Raw genomic sequence first — 17,996 nt, 5'->3', positions numbered from 1 at the left:
CTCCTATGGCGGATTCCACCTCTCTCACACCCCTCGCCCCAGCAACAAACGCGGTGGAGGAGTTGGCTTGCTCCTGTCCGACACCTGCTCCTTTACTCCAATCCCGCTACCACCCTCCGCTACTCTTCCCTCGTTTGAGGTGCACTCTGTCCGCATCTATACCCCCTCCAACCTCCAGCTGGCTGTCATCTACCGCCCCCCAGAACTAGCCATCTCCACCTTTCTCGACCACTTCACCACCTGGCTACTTCATTTCCTCTCTGTTGACATCCCCACTATCATCATGGGTGACTTCAATGTCCCCATTGACACTTTCACCTCAGCTACCTCTAAACTTTTATCACTGACTGCCTCCTTTGGCCTCACTCAATGGTCCTCTGAGGCCACTCACAAAGATGGCCACACGCTGGACCTCATCTTCACCCGCCTCTGCTCCCTTACTAACCTCACTAACACACCCCTCCCCCTGTCTGACCACAACCTACTGACATTCTCGTCCCTCTCCTCTCCTAGTGTGCAACCCCCACTCCACAAACTCACTCACCCTCGCCGAAATCTCAAACATCTCAACTTACAATCACTCTCTGAGTCCCTTCTCCCTCTCACAGACATAGCTTCCCTTCATGACACAGATGCTGCTGCCACTTTTTATAACACCACAATAACAACAACACTCGATTCGGCCGCCCCACTCATGCATAGTAAAACTCGTACAATTAACAGGCAGCCCTGGCTGACCAGCCTGACCAAAGAATTGAGACGGGCTTCCAGGATTGCTGAGCGGAGATGGAAGCGATCCCACTCTGCCGACCACTTCACTGCATACAAGCAGTCCCTCGCCAGCTTCAAGTCTGCGCTCACTGCCGCAAAACAAACTTACTTCTCATCCCTCATATCCTCCCTGTCCCACAACCCTAAACAGCTTTTCAACACTTTCAATTCTCTACTCCGTCCCCCCGCACCTCCTCCTTCCCCCCTCATTTCTGCTGATGACTTCGCCTCTTTCTTTAAACAGAAGATCGATACGATCAGAGAAAGCTTTGGCCCACAGCGCCCACTGCCCCTCTTAGCTGCTCAACCCTGCTCCTCCAAAACCAGCTTCTCCACCATGACAGAAGATCAGCTCTCCACCCTCCTGTCAAGATCACACCTCACCACCTGCACGCTTGACCCGCTCCCATCCCACCTCATCCCTAACCTTTCCACGGTCTTCATCCCAACCCTAACGCACCTCTTCAACCTCTCACTCACAACAGGTGTCTTTCCCTCATCCTTCAAGCATGCCAAGATCACACCCATCCTCAAAAAGCCCTCCCTCGACCCATCCTCTGTGTCTAGCTATCGCCCGATATCTCTTCTCCCTTATGCCTCCAAATTGCTGGAGCAACACGTCCATCTTGAACTGTCCTCCCACTTCTCCTCCTGCTCCCTCTTTGATCGGTTACAATCAGGCTTCCGTTCCCATCACTCAACTGAAACTGCCCTAACTAAAGTCACCAATGACCTACTAACTGCCAGGAGCAAGCGACACTACTCTGTCCTCCTTCTCCTGGACTTGTCTTCTGCCTTTGACACTGTAGACCACTCCCTTTTGCTACAAATCCTCTCATCCCTTGGCATCACAGACTTGGCCCTTTCCTGGATCTCGTCATATCTGACAGACCGAACATTCAGTGTCTCCCTCCCCCACACCACCTCCTCACTTCGCCCCTTGTCAGTCGGTGTTCCTCAAGGCTCTGTTCTAGGACCCCTACTCTTCTCCATCTACACTTTCGGCCTGGGACAGCTCATAGAATCCCACGGTATGCAGTACCATCTCTACGCTGACGACACGCAGATCTACCTCTCCGGACCTGACCTCTCCTCCTTGCTTACCAAAATCCCGCACTGTCTGTCTGCCATTTCAGCCTTCTTTTCTGCTCGCTTTCTACAACTGAACATGGACAAAACAGAATTCATCATCTTTCCCCCATCTCACTCTACCCCTCCACCAGACCTATCCATCAATGTCAATGGCTGCTCACTATCCCCAGTCCCACACGCCCGGTGCCTCGGGGTGATCCTCGACTCTGCCCTCTCTTTCAAGCCACATATCATATCCAAGCCCTTGCCTCCTCCTGTCGTCTCAAACTCAAAAATATTTCCCGGATCCGTGCTTTCCTTGACCGCAACACTGCAAAAACGCTAGTGCATGCCCTTATCATCTCCCGCCTCGACTACTGCAACCTCCTACTCTCTGGACTCCCCTCTAGCACTCTGGCACCACTCCAATCCATCCTACACTCTGCTGCCCGACTAATCCACCTGTCCCCCCGCTATTCCCCAGCCTCTCCCCTGTGTCAAGCCCTTCACTGGCTTCCTATCGCCCAGAGACTCCAGTTCAAAACCCTCACACTGACATACAAAGCCATCCACAACCTGTCTCCTCCATACATCTGTGACATGGTCTCCCGGTACCTACCTACATGCGACCTCCGGTCCTCCCAAGACCTCCTTCTCTACTCCCCTCTCATCTCTTCTTCCCATAACCGCATCCAAGACTTCTCCCGTGCTTCCCCCATACTCTGGAACTCTCTACCCCAACACATCAGACTTGCGCCTACCATAGAAACCTTCAAAAAGAACCTGAAGACTCATCTCTTCCGACAAGCCTACAGCCTGCAGTGATCCTCAACCTACTGAACAGCCGCACAGCCAGCTCTTCCCTCTCCTAGTGTATCCTCACCCACCCCCTGCAGACTGTGAGCCCTCGCGGGCAGGGTCCTCCCTCCTTATGTACTCGTGTGCCTTGTTATCTGCTCATGTTTAATGTATTTGTCTATATTTGCCCCGTATTCACATGTAAAGCGCCATGGAATAAATGGCGCTATAAAAATGTATAATAATAATAATAATAATAATAATATTGAACTACCGACTGGACTCGTCTTATGTTAATAGAAGTATTTTTGCCCGGCATGAAACCCGTTTGGTCCGGATGTATAAGGTCTAGTATAATCGAGTTCAGTCTAGTGACTAGGATTTTGGTAAAAATTTTATAATCTACATTTACCAACGATATAGAGCGGTAAGATCCACATTCCAAAGGCTTTTTCCCCTCCTTTTTGAGTATAATAATGTTCGCCTTGTAAAAGGTGTCAGGCATAGAACCTTCCTCCCACATCCCCCGAAACACTTTCAACAAGAGTGGTGCCAGCGTGTCACGATATTTCCTATAAAATTCAATTGGAAACCCATCTGGACCAAGAGCTTTCCCAGAGGCTATATCCATCATAGCATATTCAACCTCCTCCAAGGTAAACTCCGCATCCATAAAGGCTCGCTGAGCTGAGCTCAGTATGGGAAATGTTACATCTGATATATTATCCAGGTTTTCCAAAATATCAAAGTCATACTTAGACGTATATAGTGACTTATAATAATCATGGAAATAGTGAAGTATTTCCTCGGTTGAGAACACCAATGATCCGCCTGGTGTTTGGATCTGTAATATAGTATTGGATACATTGTGTTGACGCACCAAGAAGGCCAGAAATTTACTAGCTTGGTTTCCCAATTCAAAATAGGATTGACGAGTAAAAAATAGTTTATGTTTAGATTTAGTGTCTGTATGCTGAACATATAACCTCTGGGAAGTTAGCAACTTAATTCCATTACCGTTAGTTGGATCAGATATATGCAGACTCCGAATCTTTTAAGGCCCCGTCACACATAGCGAGATCGCTAGCGAGATCGCTGCTGAGTCACAAGTTTTGTGACGCAACAGCGATCTCAGTAGCGATCTCGCTATGTGTGACACGTACCAGCGATCAGGCCCCTGCAGTGAGATCGCTGGTCGTGTCGGAATGGCCTGGGCCATTTTTTGATTGTTGAGGTCCCGCTGACATCGCTGAATCGGCGTGTGTGACGCCGATTCAGCGATGTCTTCGCTGGTAACCAGGGTAAACATCGGGTAACTAAGCGCAGGGCCGCGCTTAGTAACCCGATGTTTACCCTGGTTACCATCGTTAAAGTAAAAAAAAAACAAACGCTACATACTTACCTACCGCTGTCTGTCCCCGGCGCTCTGCTTCTCTGGTCTGGCTGTGAGCGCCGGGCAGCCGGAAAGCAGAGCGGTGACGTCACCGCTCTGCTTTCCGGCCGCTGTGCTCACAGACAGACCAGAGAAGCAGAGCGCCGGGGACAGACAGCGGTAGGTAAGTATGTAGCGTTTGTTTTTTTTTTACTTTAACGATGGTAACCAGGGTAAACATCGGGTTACTAAGCGCGGCCCTGCGCTTAGTTACCCGATGTTTACCCTGGTTACCGGGGACCTCGGGATCGTTGGTCGCTGGAGAGCTGTCTGTGTGACAGCTCTCCAGCGACCAAACAGCGACGCTGCAGCGATCCGGATCGTTGTCGGTATCGCTGCAGCGTCGCTATGTGTGACGGGGCCTTTAGTCGCTGCTCCACCTCGTCATCCTCCCTTGAGGTCACCCTTTTTATATAAGAGATTATAGAAGATAAACATCCCCTTGATACGCCTTAAGGGCATCCCAAAATAAGTTAGTGTTCTGGGGCTCCGGGTGGGACGAAATGAAGCAATTCAACTGGTCAACAGTTCTATCATTGGAGTCTATTAATTTAAGCCAGAATGGATTCAACTTACAGACTATGCCATTGTTTGATTGTCTGTATTTAAGCTTAAGGATAAATGGGCTGTGGTCAGATATTCCCCTATTACCACGTTCAATACCATCCACCCACATTGCCAACCCCTCGGATCCAAATATGTAGTCTAAGCGAGAGAGAGAACGTCTGGTAGATGAGTGGCAGATATATCCTTTTACCTCGGGGTGACGCATTCTCCACAAATCCAACCATCTACTTCCCTCCATAAATAAATCCAATTGGGATGGAGCCTGAGAGGGAGGCTCTCCAACTATCTCATCACCCAGTCTCAATCTATCAAGGCGGTTATCCATAACTAGATTAAAAAGCTCATTGCCATCCGAAGAACTGATATATTAGCTGGAGAAGGGTTGTAAACACACAGTATGACGTATTCATGAGTGTTAATGCATGTACAAAGACGAAACGATCTTCAGAATCCCTTCTAGCTTCCCTAACCTCCCATCCAACGTCTTTATGAATTAGCAGTGAAACCCCTCTTGAACAGCTAGTGTGAAACGTGTGAATGAACCATTGTACCCATGGTTTCTGTACACATTGGGCCGTGTCTCTGGTCAAATGTGTCTCTACCAATGCCACGACATGGGGGTGATGGCGCTTGATCTGTGAAAATACCTTAATCTTTTTTCGAGGAGATTTGATACCACGCACATTCCAGGTCATACATATTATTTCAGATCCCATACTCACTCAAGACATGGTAAATATTAGTGCACCACGCCTGCGCTCATAGAGATGACACGAACCTAGCCAAATCCATGGCAACCACCCTCCACACACATAGGGCATATTGAGCAAGGTGATTTGGCAGACAAGGATCAAAGGGAGGAAAGGACGTATATACAGGAGAATATGGAAAAAGGGAAGGGAGAAAAATCCCAGTATCCTCCATATGTCCCTTGGATGTCAAATCCCGAGTGCACTATAAAAACAAAAAAGAAAAAATTAAAACATGCAGCAGCACAAAATTAAAAATACACAGAGGTGGACGCATCCATGAGGTCCGATTGGTGAAGTCAGATGTTGGGACAGACAGGGTTGCCGTCCAGAGGACACTGTGTCCTCCTCGGATGGGCAATTTTCCCTGTCTGAACTGTGCTTGTTGTGGCAGCATGCTTAAGGGTGACAGTTTTCACCATCCTCGAACTGGTAAAAAATTCATGATCAGAGACCTCTATACATGCTCTTCGAAATTTGTCATCTATTTAATAGTATGTCCATGTGGACTTATGTACGTTGGTGAAACAACGATGGAAGTAAAAGCACAAATAAGTAAACATAAGAACACAATAAGAACAAATTTACATGAATTACCAATACCCAAACACTTCAGTGAATGTAGACACTCTATCAACCATTTACGTTTTAGGGTCATAGATGGGGTCCCTGCCTTGAGGAGAGGGGGTGATAGGACACTTAAACTTAAACAAAAAGAGTTGAGGTGGATCTCGGTATTAGAGACGCTACAACCTAGAGGGTTGAATGTAGATTACAATTTACAAATATGTATGTCTTGATTTGTATGCTATGACCTGATTAGTTATATTCAATTGATATATATGTGGCTATATGTCTTTTGATCCCCTGATGTACCTCATGGATGCGTCCACCTCTGTGTATTTTTAATTTTGTGCTGCTGCATGTTTAAATTTTTCTTTTTTGTTTTTATAGTGCACTCGGGATTTGACATCCAAGGGACATATGGAGGATACTGGGATTTTTCTCCCTTCCCTTTTTCCATATTCTCCTGTATATACGTCCTTTCCTCCCTTTGATCCTTGTCTGCCAAATCACCTTGCTCAATATGCCCTATGTGTGTGGAGGGTGGTTGCCATGGATTTGGCTAGGTTCGTGTCATCTCTATGAGCGCAGGCGTGGTGCGGCATGTGGGCGTGCTGGGGGTGTTGACGTTTATGCGTCATAGCACCTCCTTGCCGGTCATGTGACTGCGCTCTCTGCCTTGGGTCTCTGGCGATGACGTTCGGCCTGTGACGCTTGGCGCAGGCGCTGTGTGTCACACCAGGTGATGGTCACATGACCGCTGCTTTGGTGTGCGCTATGCACAGGCGCCGGCGTTCTAAGGCGGATGGACATATCCACATGGGTAGGTGGCGATTAGTTATGACTAGCTTATGCGCCTTTATTGTTCAGCGGATGGTGATTGGATAACTGATATGTGGACATGAACAAAATCTGGGGATTGGTGGAATCATCGCTATGGCAACAGAACAGCTAGAGCTATGATTGGGACAGCGATCAGATGTTATGTTTCCAGTGTGTTTTTCTTATTTATTGCTGCTATTATTTGTGCAATATTATGGTGATTGGCTGCTAATTGATTGATTTTTCTATGTTAGTTAGGGCCAGAAATATTTGGACAGTGACACAAGTTTTGTTATTTTAGCTGTTTACAAAAACATGTTCAGAAATACAATTATATATATAATATGGGCTGAAAGTGCACACTCCCAGATGCAATATGATAGTTTCCACATCCAAATCGGAGAAAGGGTTTAGGAATCATAGCTCTGTAATGCATAGTGTCCTCTTTTTCAAGGGACCAAAAGTAATTGGACAATGGACTCTAAGGGCTGCAATTAACTCTGAAGGCATCTCCCTCGTTAACCTGTAATCAATGAAGTAGTTAAAAGGTCAGGGGTGGATTCCAGGTGTGTGGTTTTGCATTTGGAAGCTGTTGCTGTGAGCAGACAACATGCGGTCAAAGGAACTCTCAATTGAGGTGAAGCAGAACATCCTGAGGCTGAAAAAAAAGAAAAAATCCATCAGAGAGATAGCAGACATGCTTGGAGTAGCAAAATCAACAGTTGGGTACATTCTGAGAAAAAAGGAATTGACTGGTGAGCTTGGGAACTCAAAAAGGCCTGGGCGTCCACGGATGACAACAGTGGTGGATGATCGCCGCATACTTAATTTGGTGAAGAAGAACCCGTTCACAACTTCAACTTAAGTCCAGAACACTCTCAGTGAAGTAGGTGTATCTGTCTCTAAGTCAACAGTAAAGAGAAGACTCCATGACAGTAAATACAAAGGGTTCACAACTAGATGCAAACCATTCATCAATACCAAAAATAGACAGGCCAGAGTTAAATTTGCAGAAAAACACCTCAAGAAGCCAGCTCAGTTCTGGAAAAGTATTCTATGGACAGATGAGACAAAGATCAACCTGTACCAGAATGATGGGAAGAAAAAAGTTTGGAGAAGAAAGGGAACAGCACATGATCCAAGGGACACCACATCCTCTGTAAAACATGGTGGAGGCAACGTGATGGCATGGGCATGCATGGCTTTCAATGGCACTGGGTCACTTGTGTTTATTGATGACATAAGAGCAGACAAGAGTAGCCGGATGAATTCTGAAGTGTACCGGGATATACTTTCAGCCCAGATTCAGCCAAATGCTGCAAAGTTGATTGGACGGCGCTTCATAGTACAGATGGACAATGACCCCAAGCATACAGCCAAAGCTACCCAGGAGTTCATGAGTGCCAAAAAGTGGAACATTCTGCAATGGCCAAGTCAATCTCCAGATCTAAACCCAATTGAGCATGCATTTCACTGCTCAAATCCAGACTTAAGACGGAAAGACCCACAAACAAGCAAGACCTGAAGGCTGCGGCTGTAAACGCCTGGCAAAGCATTAAGAAGGAGGAAACCCAGCGTTTGGTGATGTCCATGGGTTCCAGACTTAAGGCAGTGATTGCCTCCAAAGGATTTGCAACAAAATATTGAAAATAAAAATATTTTGTTTGGGTTATGTTTATTTGTCCAATTACTTTTGACCTCCTAAAATGTGGAGTGTTTGTAAAGAAATGTGTACAATTCCTACATTTTCTATCAGATATTTTTGTTCAACCCTTCAAATTAAACGTTACAATCTGCACTTGAATTCTGTTGTAGAGGTTTCATTTCAAATCCAATTTGGTGGCATGCAGAGCCCAACTCGCGAAAATTGTGTCACTGTCCAAATATTTCTGGCCCTAACTGTATGTGTAATGTGAGCACATATTACCGTATGTGATTTTAAGAGGATTTAATAAAGGCCGCCCCTTGTTGGTGATTAGTTCCTGCATAGGTTCCACACTATTTAAGATGGCCACTTTTGATATTTTGTATACTTGACAAAGGCCAACCCGGCCGAAACGTTGTATTTCTCTGATGGCAGAATAAAGACCGTTTTTGGACACTATTCACCTGGTATGGATGCTGCTCCTTCCTTTCTCTCTGTGACTATGGGTCCGATTGGATCCTTGGACTTTTGAGCGTGCATCCTTTATCTGAGTGCTGGTGGTTGACTTTTTCTATATGGTAAATATTAGTGTCCGGGCACAGTCTAGGGATAACACACAGAGGGCGACAGAACTGTTGGCGGCGATTTCTACCTACAGAACAAATAAAACAAACATGAAAGAAAAAACAGAACAAAAACCAAACAATATAGGAGTGAAGTCCTGTGCTCCTATTAAGTGAAAACGGGGTTACCCTCACTAGGTTCAGCTTTCGGTATTGTTGTTAGGTTGGACACCCACACAGAGAGCTCCATTATACAATTACTGTATAATGCATTAGGATTTTTTTTGCATTGGACACCCCGTGGGTCCGCAGCCACTCAGCCGTTTCCTCCGGATCAGTGAAAAATATAGAAGAACCCTCATGAAAATTCCGCAGTCGAGCTGGATAAATCATGGAGTATATAACATTACGGTCTCTGGGTTGTTTCTTTATTTCCATGAACCGTGCCCACTGCTTTTGAAGCTCCATGGAGAAGTCTGGAAAGATCGAGATTATGGCGTTGTAAAATTTAATAGGGCTCTTCTGCCGTGCCAGATGTAGAATAGCGTCTCTATCCTTGCAGTTGAGAAGACGTGCCAAAAAAGGTCTCGGCAGAGCTCCAGGAGGGAGAAGTCTTGTGGGAACCCTGTGGGCCCTCTCCACAGACAAAGTTGAGGAGAATTCACCTCCCAGAGAGGTCTTAAGCCAGTTCTCTAAAAATTCCTCAGGTCACTGGCCCTCTGAGCATTCCGGCAGACCAATAATTCGGATATTATTCCGACGCAGTCTATTCTCCAAGTCATCTGCTTTTTGTTTCCAGGCATTTATGGAGCCAGCCACCTTTGTCAACTTAGCCTCCATGGGCGGGATGGTGTGTCCCATTTATGACACTCTTGATTCCACATCTGTGATACGTCCTCCCATGGTTTGCATATCCGGCCTTAGACTGCCCACCTCAGTGTGCACATCTTCTATTTTTTCAGTAAGAGAAGATCTGGTTAAGGAGATAGCCTGCATTAATTGTTCAGATGCCTGTTTGAGGGTTAGTTCTCCTTGTTAACCCTCCTCATTACTATCAGAAGGGCGGCCTTTGCTTTGAGCCTGCGAGGGATTATTCCTAAGGGTTCACACACCTTCCAAAGGGTCATCTCTGGTGTATTTTTTCAGTCTATCATCAGTTCCTTATCCCTTGGAGTGCTGCATAGCTGACAGGAGTGAGAGGCAGCGAAGTGACCAAGGTTATAACATGAAATACTGTCAAGTTCCAATCACAGAGATGGCAGAGCTGGTAAAAATTTTTCATATGATTTTATGAGGCAGCACTAAATGAGTGAGGTGCTTATAGTAGTAAATGCAGCAGTACCCAGTCTATATTGGAGCTCTATGCACCAGGTGGAGGGGGGTCCACAGCACCCACAGAGGCAACAGCAAGGAGGGGGGGGCCAAGCCCTCCAAATCTCTTGCACCGGTAGGATAGGTGTCTTCCAGATAGGGGAACATGGGGCCCAATATTTCAGAGCACACACCGTTTGTCCCCTCAGTATAGTTTAGAATTCGTGCTCACCTCCTAGACAGCGCTGCAAGGATAATGATCAGCGTCGCGTCTCCTCCTGTCATAGCGCCCGCCTGCACAGTGACCGCCGCCTCACACCGGCACCACTGACCAAGTTCCCCCAACGCATCGGAGCCCAGCCGCACACAGCCGTAAGTATCGAGAAGTTCCCAAGGCTTGGGGGGTGGGGGTGGGGGGTGGGAGTCCCGGCGTTGATAGAAGCTGGCGCCGCTCTGTGTCTTATTAGAGCACAGCTTATAAAATGTCCGCCGCCTGACATGGGTTTCGTCGCTCATGCAGGCTCCTCCGGCTCCCAGCTCCTCTCCGGACCTTTCAGCGTTCCCTACAGCAGCTGCACACCCTCCTGGGTCAAAGGTGCCACAAATCAGGAAGTAGCCCACACTTAAAAGGGGTTTAAGTGGCAGGATGCAGTCAGGATATTGGGAGCTCTCCCAGGATGCGTCCTCTCGCTTCAGCTACATAGCCACGCCCCTGGGTGATACTTTCTGTTTGTGGCACCACAACTCCTTCCTGACATGGCAGTTTTCCTTTTTTTGCCCTTTCATTCTTTACTCCACTTCTTCCAGGAGCCATCTTTTTTTATTATTATTTCTTGATCAAAATAGGCATATAAGATGTTGTCTTTTGCTGGCCAAGTTGTACTTGTGAATGACACCATACATTTTATCAAGTGATGCACTGAAAAATTGGAGAAAAAAAATCCAAATGGAGTGAAATTGTGAAAAAAGCCTAATTCCAAGTAGTTTTTTTGGGGTTTTGTTTTTATTTGTTTACTAGCTGTACTACCCGGCTTCGCCCGGGTTAATAACTGCTGTTAGCAAAATAGAATGTGTTAACAAAAATTTAATCTGCACACAAAAACCACAAAATAGATAGAAATGTAAATATTAAAATCCAAAAACTAAGCTAATAGAAGCATTTCACAACATATATTTCAACACCAGAGATATTCCACACAGATTTAACTAAATTGGCCAAGTAATGTGAAGTAATCTTCTACTACTTATTCGAGAGCCTTTTGATAAACGACATTCTTAGTTTTTCTTTCAGGTGCAAAGACGAACAGATTTTTGGCTGTTCCAACTCTTGAACAGGCCACATAAAGTTGACCATGAGAAAAGCATGGAGATTGTAAATCGATTCCAACTACTTTCAAGGACTGTCCCTGAGCTTTGTTGATGGACATAGCAAATGCCAGTCGAACAGGAAACTGTAGGCATTTAAAATCAAAAGGCAAATCAGATGGAATGAGAGGAATTGTTGGAATGAAAAACATCTTCTCCTGTGGCACATCCTGTCAAAGTGGTTGCCTCAATTACATGTGGAAACAGGTTCTTAATCAAGAGTCTTGTTCCATTACACAGCTTTGGTGGATCCAAATTTCTCACTAGCAGAACAGGTGCTCCAGGTTTTAGAAAGAGGTTGTGAGGAGGAAGTCCTTGTGGCTCCAAGGAATTGAGGAACTCAGTTGGATAAAATAATGCTTGAGCAGGGTCTGTTACTGTATCCACTGACTTGTAGGTTGTGCACACACCTGGAAGGAGATTTAGAATTTGAAGATTGACCTTATTGATGCTGTCATTTTTGGGAGCTAGAATAGTTCTTTCACACAGCCAGCCAGAATTTTTGAAGTGGAGTTGAATGTTTGGAAAAACCTTTGCTTTCAACTCCTCAATGGAAGTCACAATGCAACAAAAGTTATTTGGGAAGGTGATCTGTCCAGTGGTTGAGTTCTTATGATGCATTATTGTGGTAAAGATAGTCTGTACCTGGCAGTTTCTCTATCCTCTCACATAGAGGTAATGTGACTGACATCAGCCTTTCCACCAACACACCATAACTGACATGCTATTACCTCACACAAGCTTTGTTATACTGAGAATGTCATTTGTTGCCTATATTAACCAATCAAAGCTCAGATGAATTAACTGTAGCAAAATAGAAGCTGAGCTGTGATTGGTTGCTATTGGCAGCCTGAATAATCCCCAGCCAACAGGAAGCCCTCCCCCTGGCAGTATATATAAGCTCACACATACACATAATAGACAGGTCATGTGACTGACAGCTGCCGTATTTCCTACATGGTACATTTGTTGCTCTTGTAGTTTGTCTGCTTATTAATGAGATTTTTATTTTTGCAGGATAATACCAGACTTGTATGTGTTTTAGGGCGAGTTTCATGTGTCAAGTGGTGTGTGTTGAGTTGCGTGTGGTGACATACATGTAGCGACTTTTGTGAGATTAGTTTTGTGTGGTGACATGCGTGTAGCAACTTTTTGTGTCGAGTTTCATGTGACAGGTTAGCGTAGCAAGTTGTGTGCAGCAAGTTTTGCGCATGGCGAGTTTTGCATGTGGCGAGTTTTATGTGTGGTGCGTTTTGAGTGTGTGCAAGTTTTGTGTAAGGCAACTTTTGCATGTGTTGCAACTTTTGTGAATGTGGCAAGTTTTCCGCATGTGCAAGTTTTGTGTGGCGAGTTTTCCATGAGGTGAGTTTTGCACGTGTGGCGAGTTTCGCTTGAGCCTAGTTTTGCATGTGGCGAATTTTGAGTGGCGACTTTTGTGTTTCGACTTTTATGTTGCGAGGTTGGTGTATGTGTGGTGAAATGTGTGCTGAGGGTGGTATATGTGTTCAAGCACGTGGTAGTGTGTGGCGCATTTTGTGTGTGTGTTCATATTCCCGTGTGTGGTGAGTATCCCATGTCGGGGCCCCATCTTAGCAACTGTATGGTATATACTCTTTGGCGCCATCGCTCTTATTCCTTAAGTCTCCCTTGTTCACATCTGGCAGCTGTCAATTTGCCTCCAACACTTTTCCTTTCACTTTTTCCCCATTATGTAGGTAGGGGCAAAATTGTAAAAATGACCTGGCACTATAATTCTTCACGTCAGTGCTGCAGCTGCAAAAGCAAACCAGGTTTTAAGGTGTATAAAAAGAGAGAGAGAAAATCCTGTGATCCCAAAGTATTGTTACCTCTCTATAATTGACTTGTAAGGCCACTTTTTAAAAAGGATTTTCAGAAGTCAGTTAGCTCAAAGGTGGGCAACGTCCGTACCTTACTACAAGAGATGGAAGGCCTTCCAGATGATGAGATACTGGAAAAGTTGGGCTTGTTTAGATTAGAAAAAAAGACGTCTCAGATGAGATCTCATTTATTTGTAGAAATATATGTGAACTCGATACAAAGGACTGGCACACGACTTTTTCCTTCCAAATACCATGCTATTTACCAGGCGGCACTCATTACAAGTGGAAGAAAGGGGATTCTGGCAGCTAAACAGGAAAGGGGTCTTTATGGTTAGAGCAGTCAGAATGTGGAATGCCGACCACAAGAGGCAGTAATGGCAGACACTATAACAGGTTTAAAAAAAAAAAAGGACAGGATGATTTCCTTAGTACACATAACATTGTGGGTTATAGATAATTTAGTGACAAAATAATGTATAATCGGTGGAGAAAGGTCGAATGTGATGGACCTGGGTATTTTTTTCAACACTTGTAAGGCAATATTCACACGTTGCGTTTTTGCTCTGTGTCGAGGGGCTGCTGCCTTTCTGTGACACCCTGACGCTCCGCTACAGAAATATCATGTCCATTCTGGTGTGTGCTGTGTGTGCAATGCGTTTCACTCAATTGTTGGTTACAGTCCTCCTCAGGTTGCGACGTTCCAGCTTCCTTCAGCACCACACAATGACTTTCAGTGTCCAAGTTCATTTTTAACAAAACAACTTTACTTAGCTCGTCCAGTTTATTCATAGACACCGCACAGCAATCTTCACAAGTTACGGACATTCCTTTCCCTGAACTGACTGTACCTGGTTCTTCTTGTCACCACTTGTTCCCATACCGTATCCTCCGGTACCGCAGCTCCCTGAGTATCCAAACTAGCTTCTTCCTGCTGTTCCCCATCCACTTTTCCTATCATGGGCAAAACCAAAGGATGCCGCTGCCTATCTTTCTCAGACTGTAAGTCCTGGACGATCCAGAACTTTCATTCAAGCCTAGCCATTTGTCTCCCTAATGCTACTCAGATTCACTTGTGCTCATGTGTCTATCCACCCGTAGGGCCTGGACTTTTGAGCTTCTGCTCACAGACTCGTTCCTGACGTCACTGCTCAACTCTAACTGAAATTACCGCAGGAAGGCACTCTTCCTGCCACTACACTGGCCCCGCCCTCTTTTTCATCTGTCACTATTCTGACTCAAACCAGTTCTTAACATAATCTAATGTCCTATTCTACAGTGCCCCCCCCCAGTGTTCTAACTCCTAAATAACCCCTTATTAATACTAAACCTTACACTATCACTGTATTTCCCTATCTCTATCCCTAACCCATAAAGATATATATAAATTTCTCAGTACATATACTTAAGCACGCTATTTGACATGTTAATACACAATAAAACAATATTACATGATACATCACTTTACATGTGAAACGTACACATTTTATTAGGAAAGTGTGCAGAGGTATGCATAATTGTTAGCCCCCAGTACACCCTTACACCCCCCTCCAAAAAAGGAGCAAAAATGCAACATGTGAACATAGCCTTACTATGTAACTGTGTAAAGGAAAAGTCTTCTATGAATGACGGCCACAGACAGGCTTTCATAGGAGTATTGACTTGACAGGCACGGGGATCTTGAGCAGACCTCCAGCTGTCAACATGATTGCAGGGTGCTGATGGGCAGTCATAATATTGAGCAAAAGGGTTGCGCTATGTAAATGTCGCTGTCACAGATTTACAGAGGCATGCAATACACTGCGTGCAGAATTATTAGGCAAGTTGTATTTTGATCATGATACTTTTTATAGATTTTGTCCTACACCAAGCTATTCAGGCTTGAGAGCCAACTACAAATTAAGTAAATCAGGTGATGTGCATCTCTGTAATGAGAACTGGTGTTGTCTAATGACATCAACACCCTATATAAGGTGTGCTTAATTATTAGGCAACTTTCTTTCCTTTGGCAAAATGGGTCAGAAGAGAGATTTACCGGGTTCTGAAAAGTCCAAAATTGTGAGATGTATGTGGGATGCACCAGAGTTCAAATTGCCAAACATTGGTACCGCTCATTACAGTGATGAATATCCGCATATTCATCACTGAAATGAGCGGTACCTTGTGATCGCTCACACAGGACCTGCTGCCGGCGCTGAGAGCATACATCGCAGGAGCTGGGTGAGTATTTCTCGGCAAGCGGGCGGGCGCACAGGGGATGGGAGGCGGGAGGTGCAGCGCTTAACTGTAGCGCTGTCTCCTGCACGGTCCGTGTGGTCCTCAGTCGGCACACGGGCGGCACACGTGTGCCACACTGATGTGCTATATGAGCACACGGACACGGATAACTCCGGTACCGATTTCTCCGGTACCGAAATTATCTGGACGTGTGAAAGAGGCCTAAGATAGCCAAATCTAAAAATATCCCACTCCAACTTCCAAAAATATTAAACTTTGATATTTATGAGTATTTTGGGTTGATTGAGAACATAGTTGTTGATCAATAAGAAAAATAATCCTTTAAAATACAACTTACCTAATAATTCTGCACGCAGTGTAGTTTAACAACCACGGATGGCGCTTCACTGTTCGCGCGGCTGTCAGAGGCAGATGATTGCTGAATAACAAAGCCGTCATCTACCAGGACAGATGCGGGCTCTGTTCCTGAGCCTGCATCAAAGAACGGAACTTGACATATGAGTACCAATAAGTCATATGTCGGGAAGGGATTAAAGAGAACCTGACAGATCACCCATGCCCTTCAACCCACCAGCATTTGTACATTACTTTAGAAACTCAGTGAATAACAAGCACTTGATACTGTTAGACACACAAAACCCTGTTTAAAAAAAAAAGTCTTTCAACGCTCCATTTTTAATATGCAAATTTCCTTTTGACTAGTTGATGGGGCGTTTGTTTCCCCAGACTTGTCGTCCCACCCAAAACGTTATCATACACCTGTGGGTGTGAAAACATGATTTGTAAGAGCGCCTGCTCTCTGCAAATCTTGCACATGCACAGGGCTTTCTTGCCTACACTTCATTGCGCCTCTGAAGCTGGGTGTACACAATCCTGCTTTAGAGGCGCACTGCGCATGTCCGGAGGAAAGGAGAAGACTGCTAACGTCCACGGTGGAGCCAAACTTTAGCAGCTGGAACAGATCTTCTCTGCTTCATGTGTAAGGTAAGTGGGAACTCTATAAGACACAAGTGGGGACCTTGGCTGCTACTGTTCAGCCAGGAAAGGTGTAGTCAAATACACGCAGCCATATTTACAGTATTGCTTCTTGATAAAGAGTATAGAACACACATACAGAGCAGATTTTGGAACAGAGAAAAGCAGGGAAATTTTCCTAAACTTCAATTCGAGGTTTTTGAAAATTTGAAATATCTTTAAGAGCCTGCCGCAAAACTGACAACAAGGGGATTTTCATGCTGAGTCTCGGTCTGGCCGTGGTGTGGCCCAGAACAGTATCGGGAGCTTTTTATACATAGTTTAGACAAAGAAAGCTACATGTTGCGGCAAAGGGCGTATACATGATTACCTCATACTGCAAAGAGAGACGTGTATTTTAGAACAAAGCATACAATGACACAACGTGACAATATTAATGTTTTTTTCCTATTAATTTCCATCTGCCTTTTAGCTAATGTCATTGTTTACATCACTACTTTTAGAATACTCGCATAACTCTTCATGAGCTGCAAGTTCCATGTTCCTGGTTTCTATATCAATTCAATATATACACTACTCGCTTCCAATTAGTCTCCCTGGACTCCATCCATACCTACTAATAGCACGGAGGTCATTCTATACCTCTATTCTGGGGAGAGCCTCATCTCTTTTGGCAAAATTAGTTGACGAGAGATTGTCCAAGATGGCTGCTAGTCACAACATGACTATTTAGTATATTATGGATGATGATTCTCTTACACTAGATGTGGTAATTTGCCCCAAAATGTGTCAAATTTCTTTGCATGCATCTTCAAAGTTGAAGCACAGTTATTATGGTAAATCTGACCCAATATGCTGTCAAATCTAATTCTGCCTGGTATATTGCTAGTAAGAGCTCGCATATGCTGGCATTGCTTCACTGTCAACTGTGTCACCTTTTGTTATTAGATCTTCTGTGAGAGATTGCTGAAATTTAGAAAGAACATTTTGGCCATGATTATTTGTTTTATCTCCTTTATATAGACAATATAGTCTTGGTAAATGCCATGAAGCTGAATTTTCAGTTTTGGAGAGCATTTTTTTTATGGTAGAAGTAATTAGTTCTTAGTTTCATTGCCATTTTAGTAACTCCAAATGCTGGCTATCTTTTCCCAACAGGCGGTTCGTCTGGAGCCCATCCGGTCATGTCTAACTAGATATCTGGTTGTGGTTTCCTCCATTGGTAGATCTACAGAAGAGCAGACAATTCTACTTGGAGTGGATTTTGCTCATGATGGGTAAGACTTT

The 17,996-nt window shown here is 44.9% G+C and overlaps 1 protein-coding gene across 2 annotated transcripts in view; it reads left to right on the top strand.

Annotated features, from left to right (window-relative positions):
* SSH3 (slingshot protein phosphatase 3) overlaps nucleotides 1-17,996 on the top strand; it is a 166,277-nt gene that overhangs the window by 60,725 nt on the left and 87,556 nt on the right. For both annotated transcript variants that reach the window (XM_069752923.1, XM_069752922.1), the window contains one exon: nucleotides 17,868-17,986. In XM_069752923.1, coding sequence (XP_069609024.1) covers nucleotides 17,868-17,986 — 119 coding nt within the window. The remainder of the gene's footprint in view (nucleotides 1-17,867; nucleotides 17,987-17,996) is intronic.

The sequence above is a fragment of the Ranitomeya imitator genome, chromosome 2 (assembly GCF_032444005.1).
Source record: "Ranitomeya imitator isolate aRanImi1 chromosome 2, aRanImi1.pri, whole genome shotgun sequence".
Lineage (NCBI taxonomy): Eukaryota > Metazoa > Chordata > Amphibia > Anura > Dendrobatidae > Ranitomeya > Ranitomeya imitator.
Note: the sequence above shows the minus strand (reverse complement) of the source record. Positions and strands in the feature narration are given on the sequence as shown.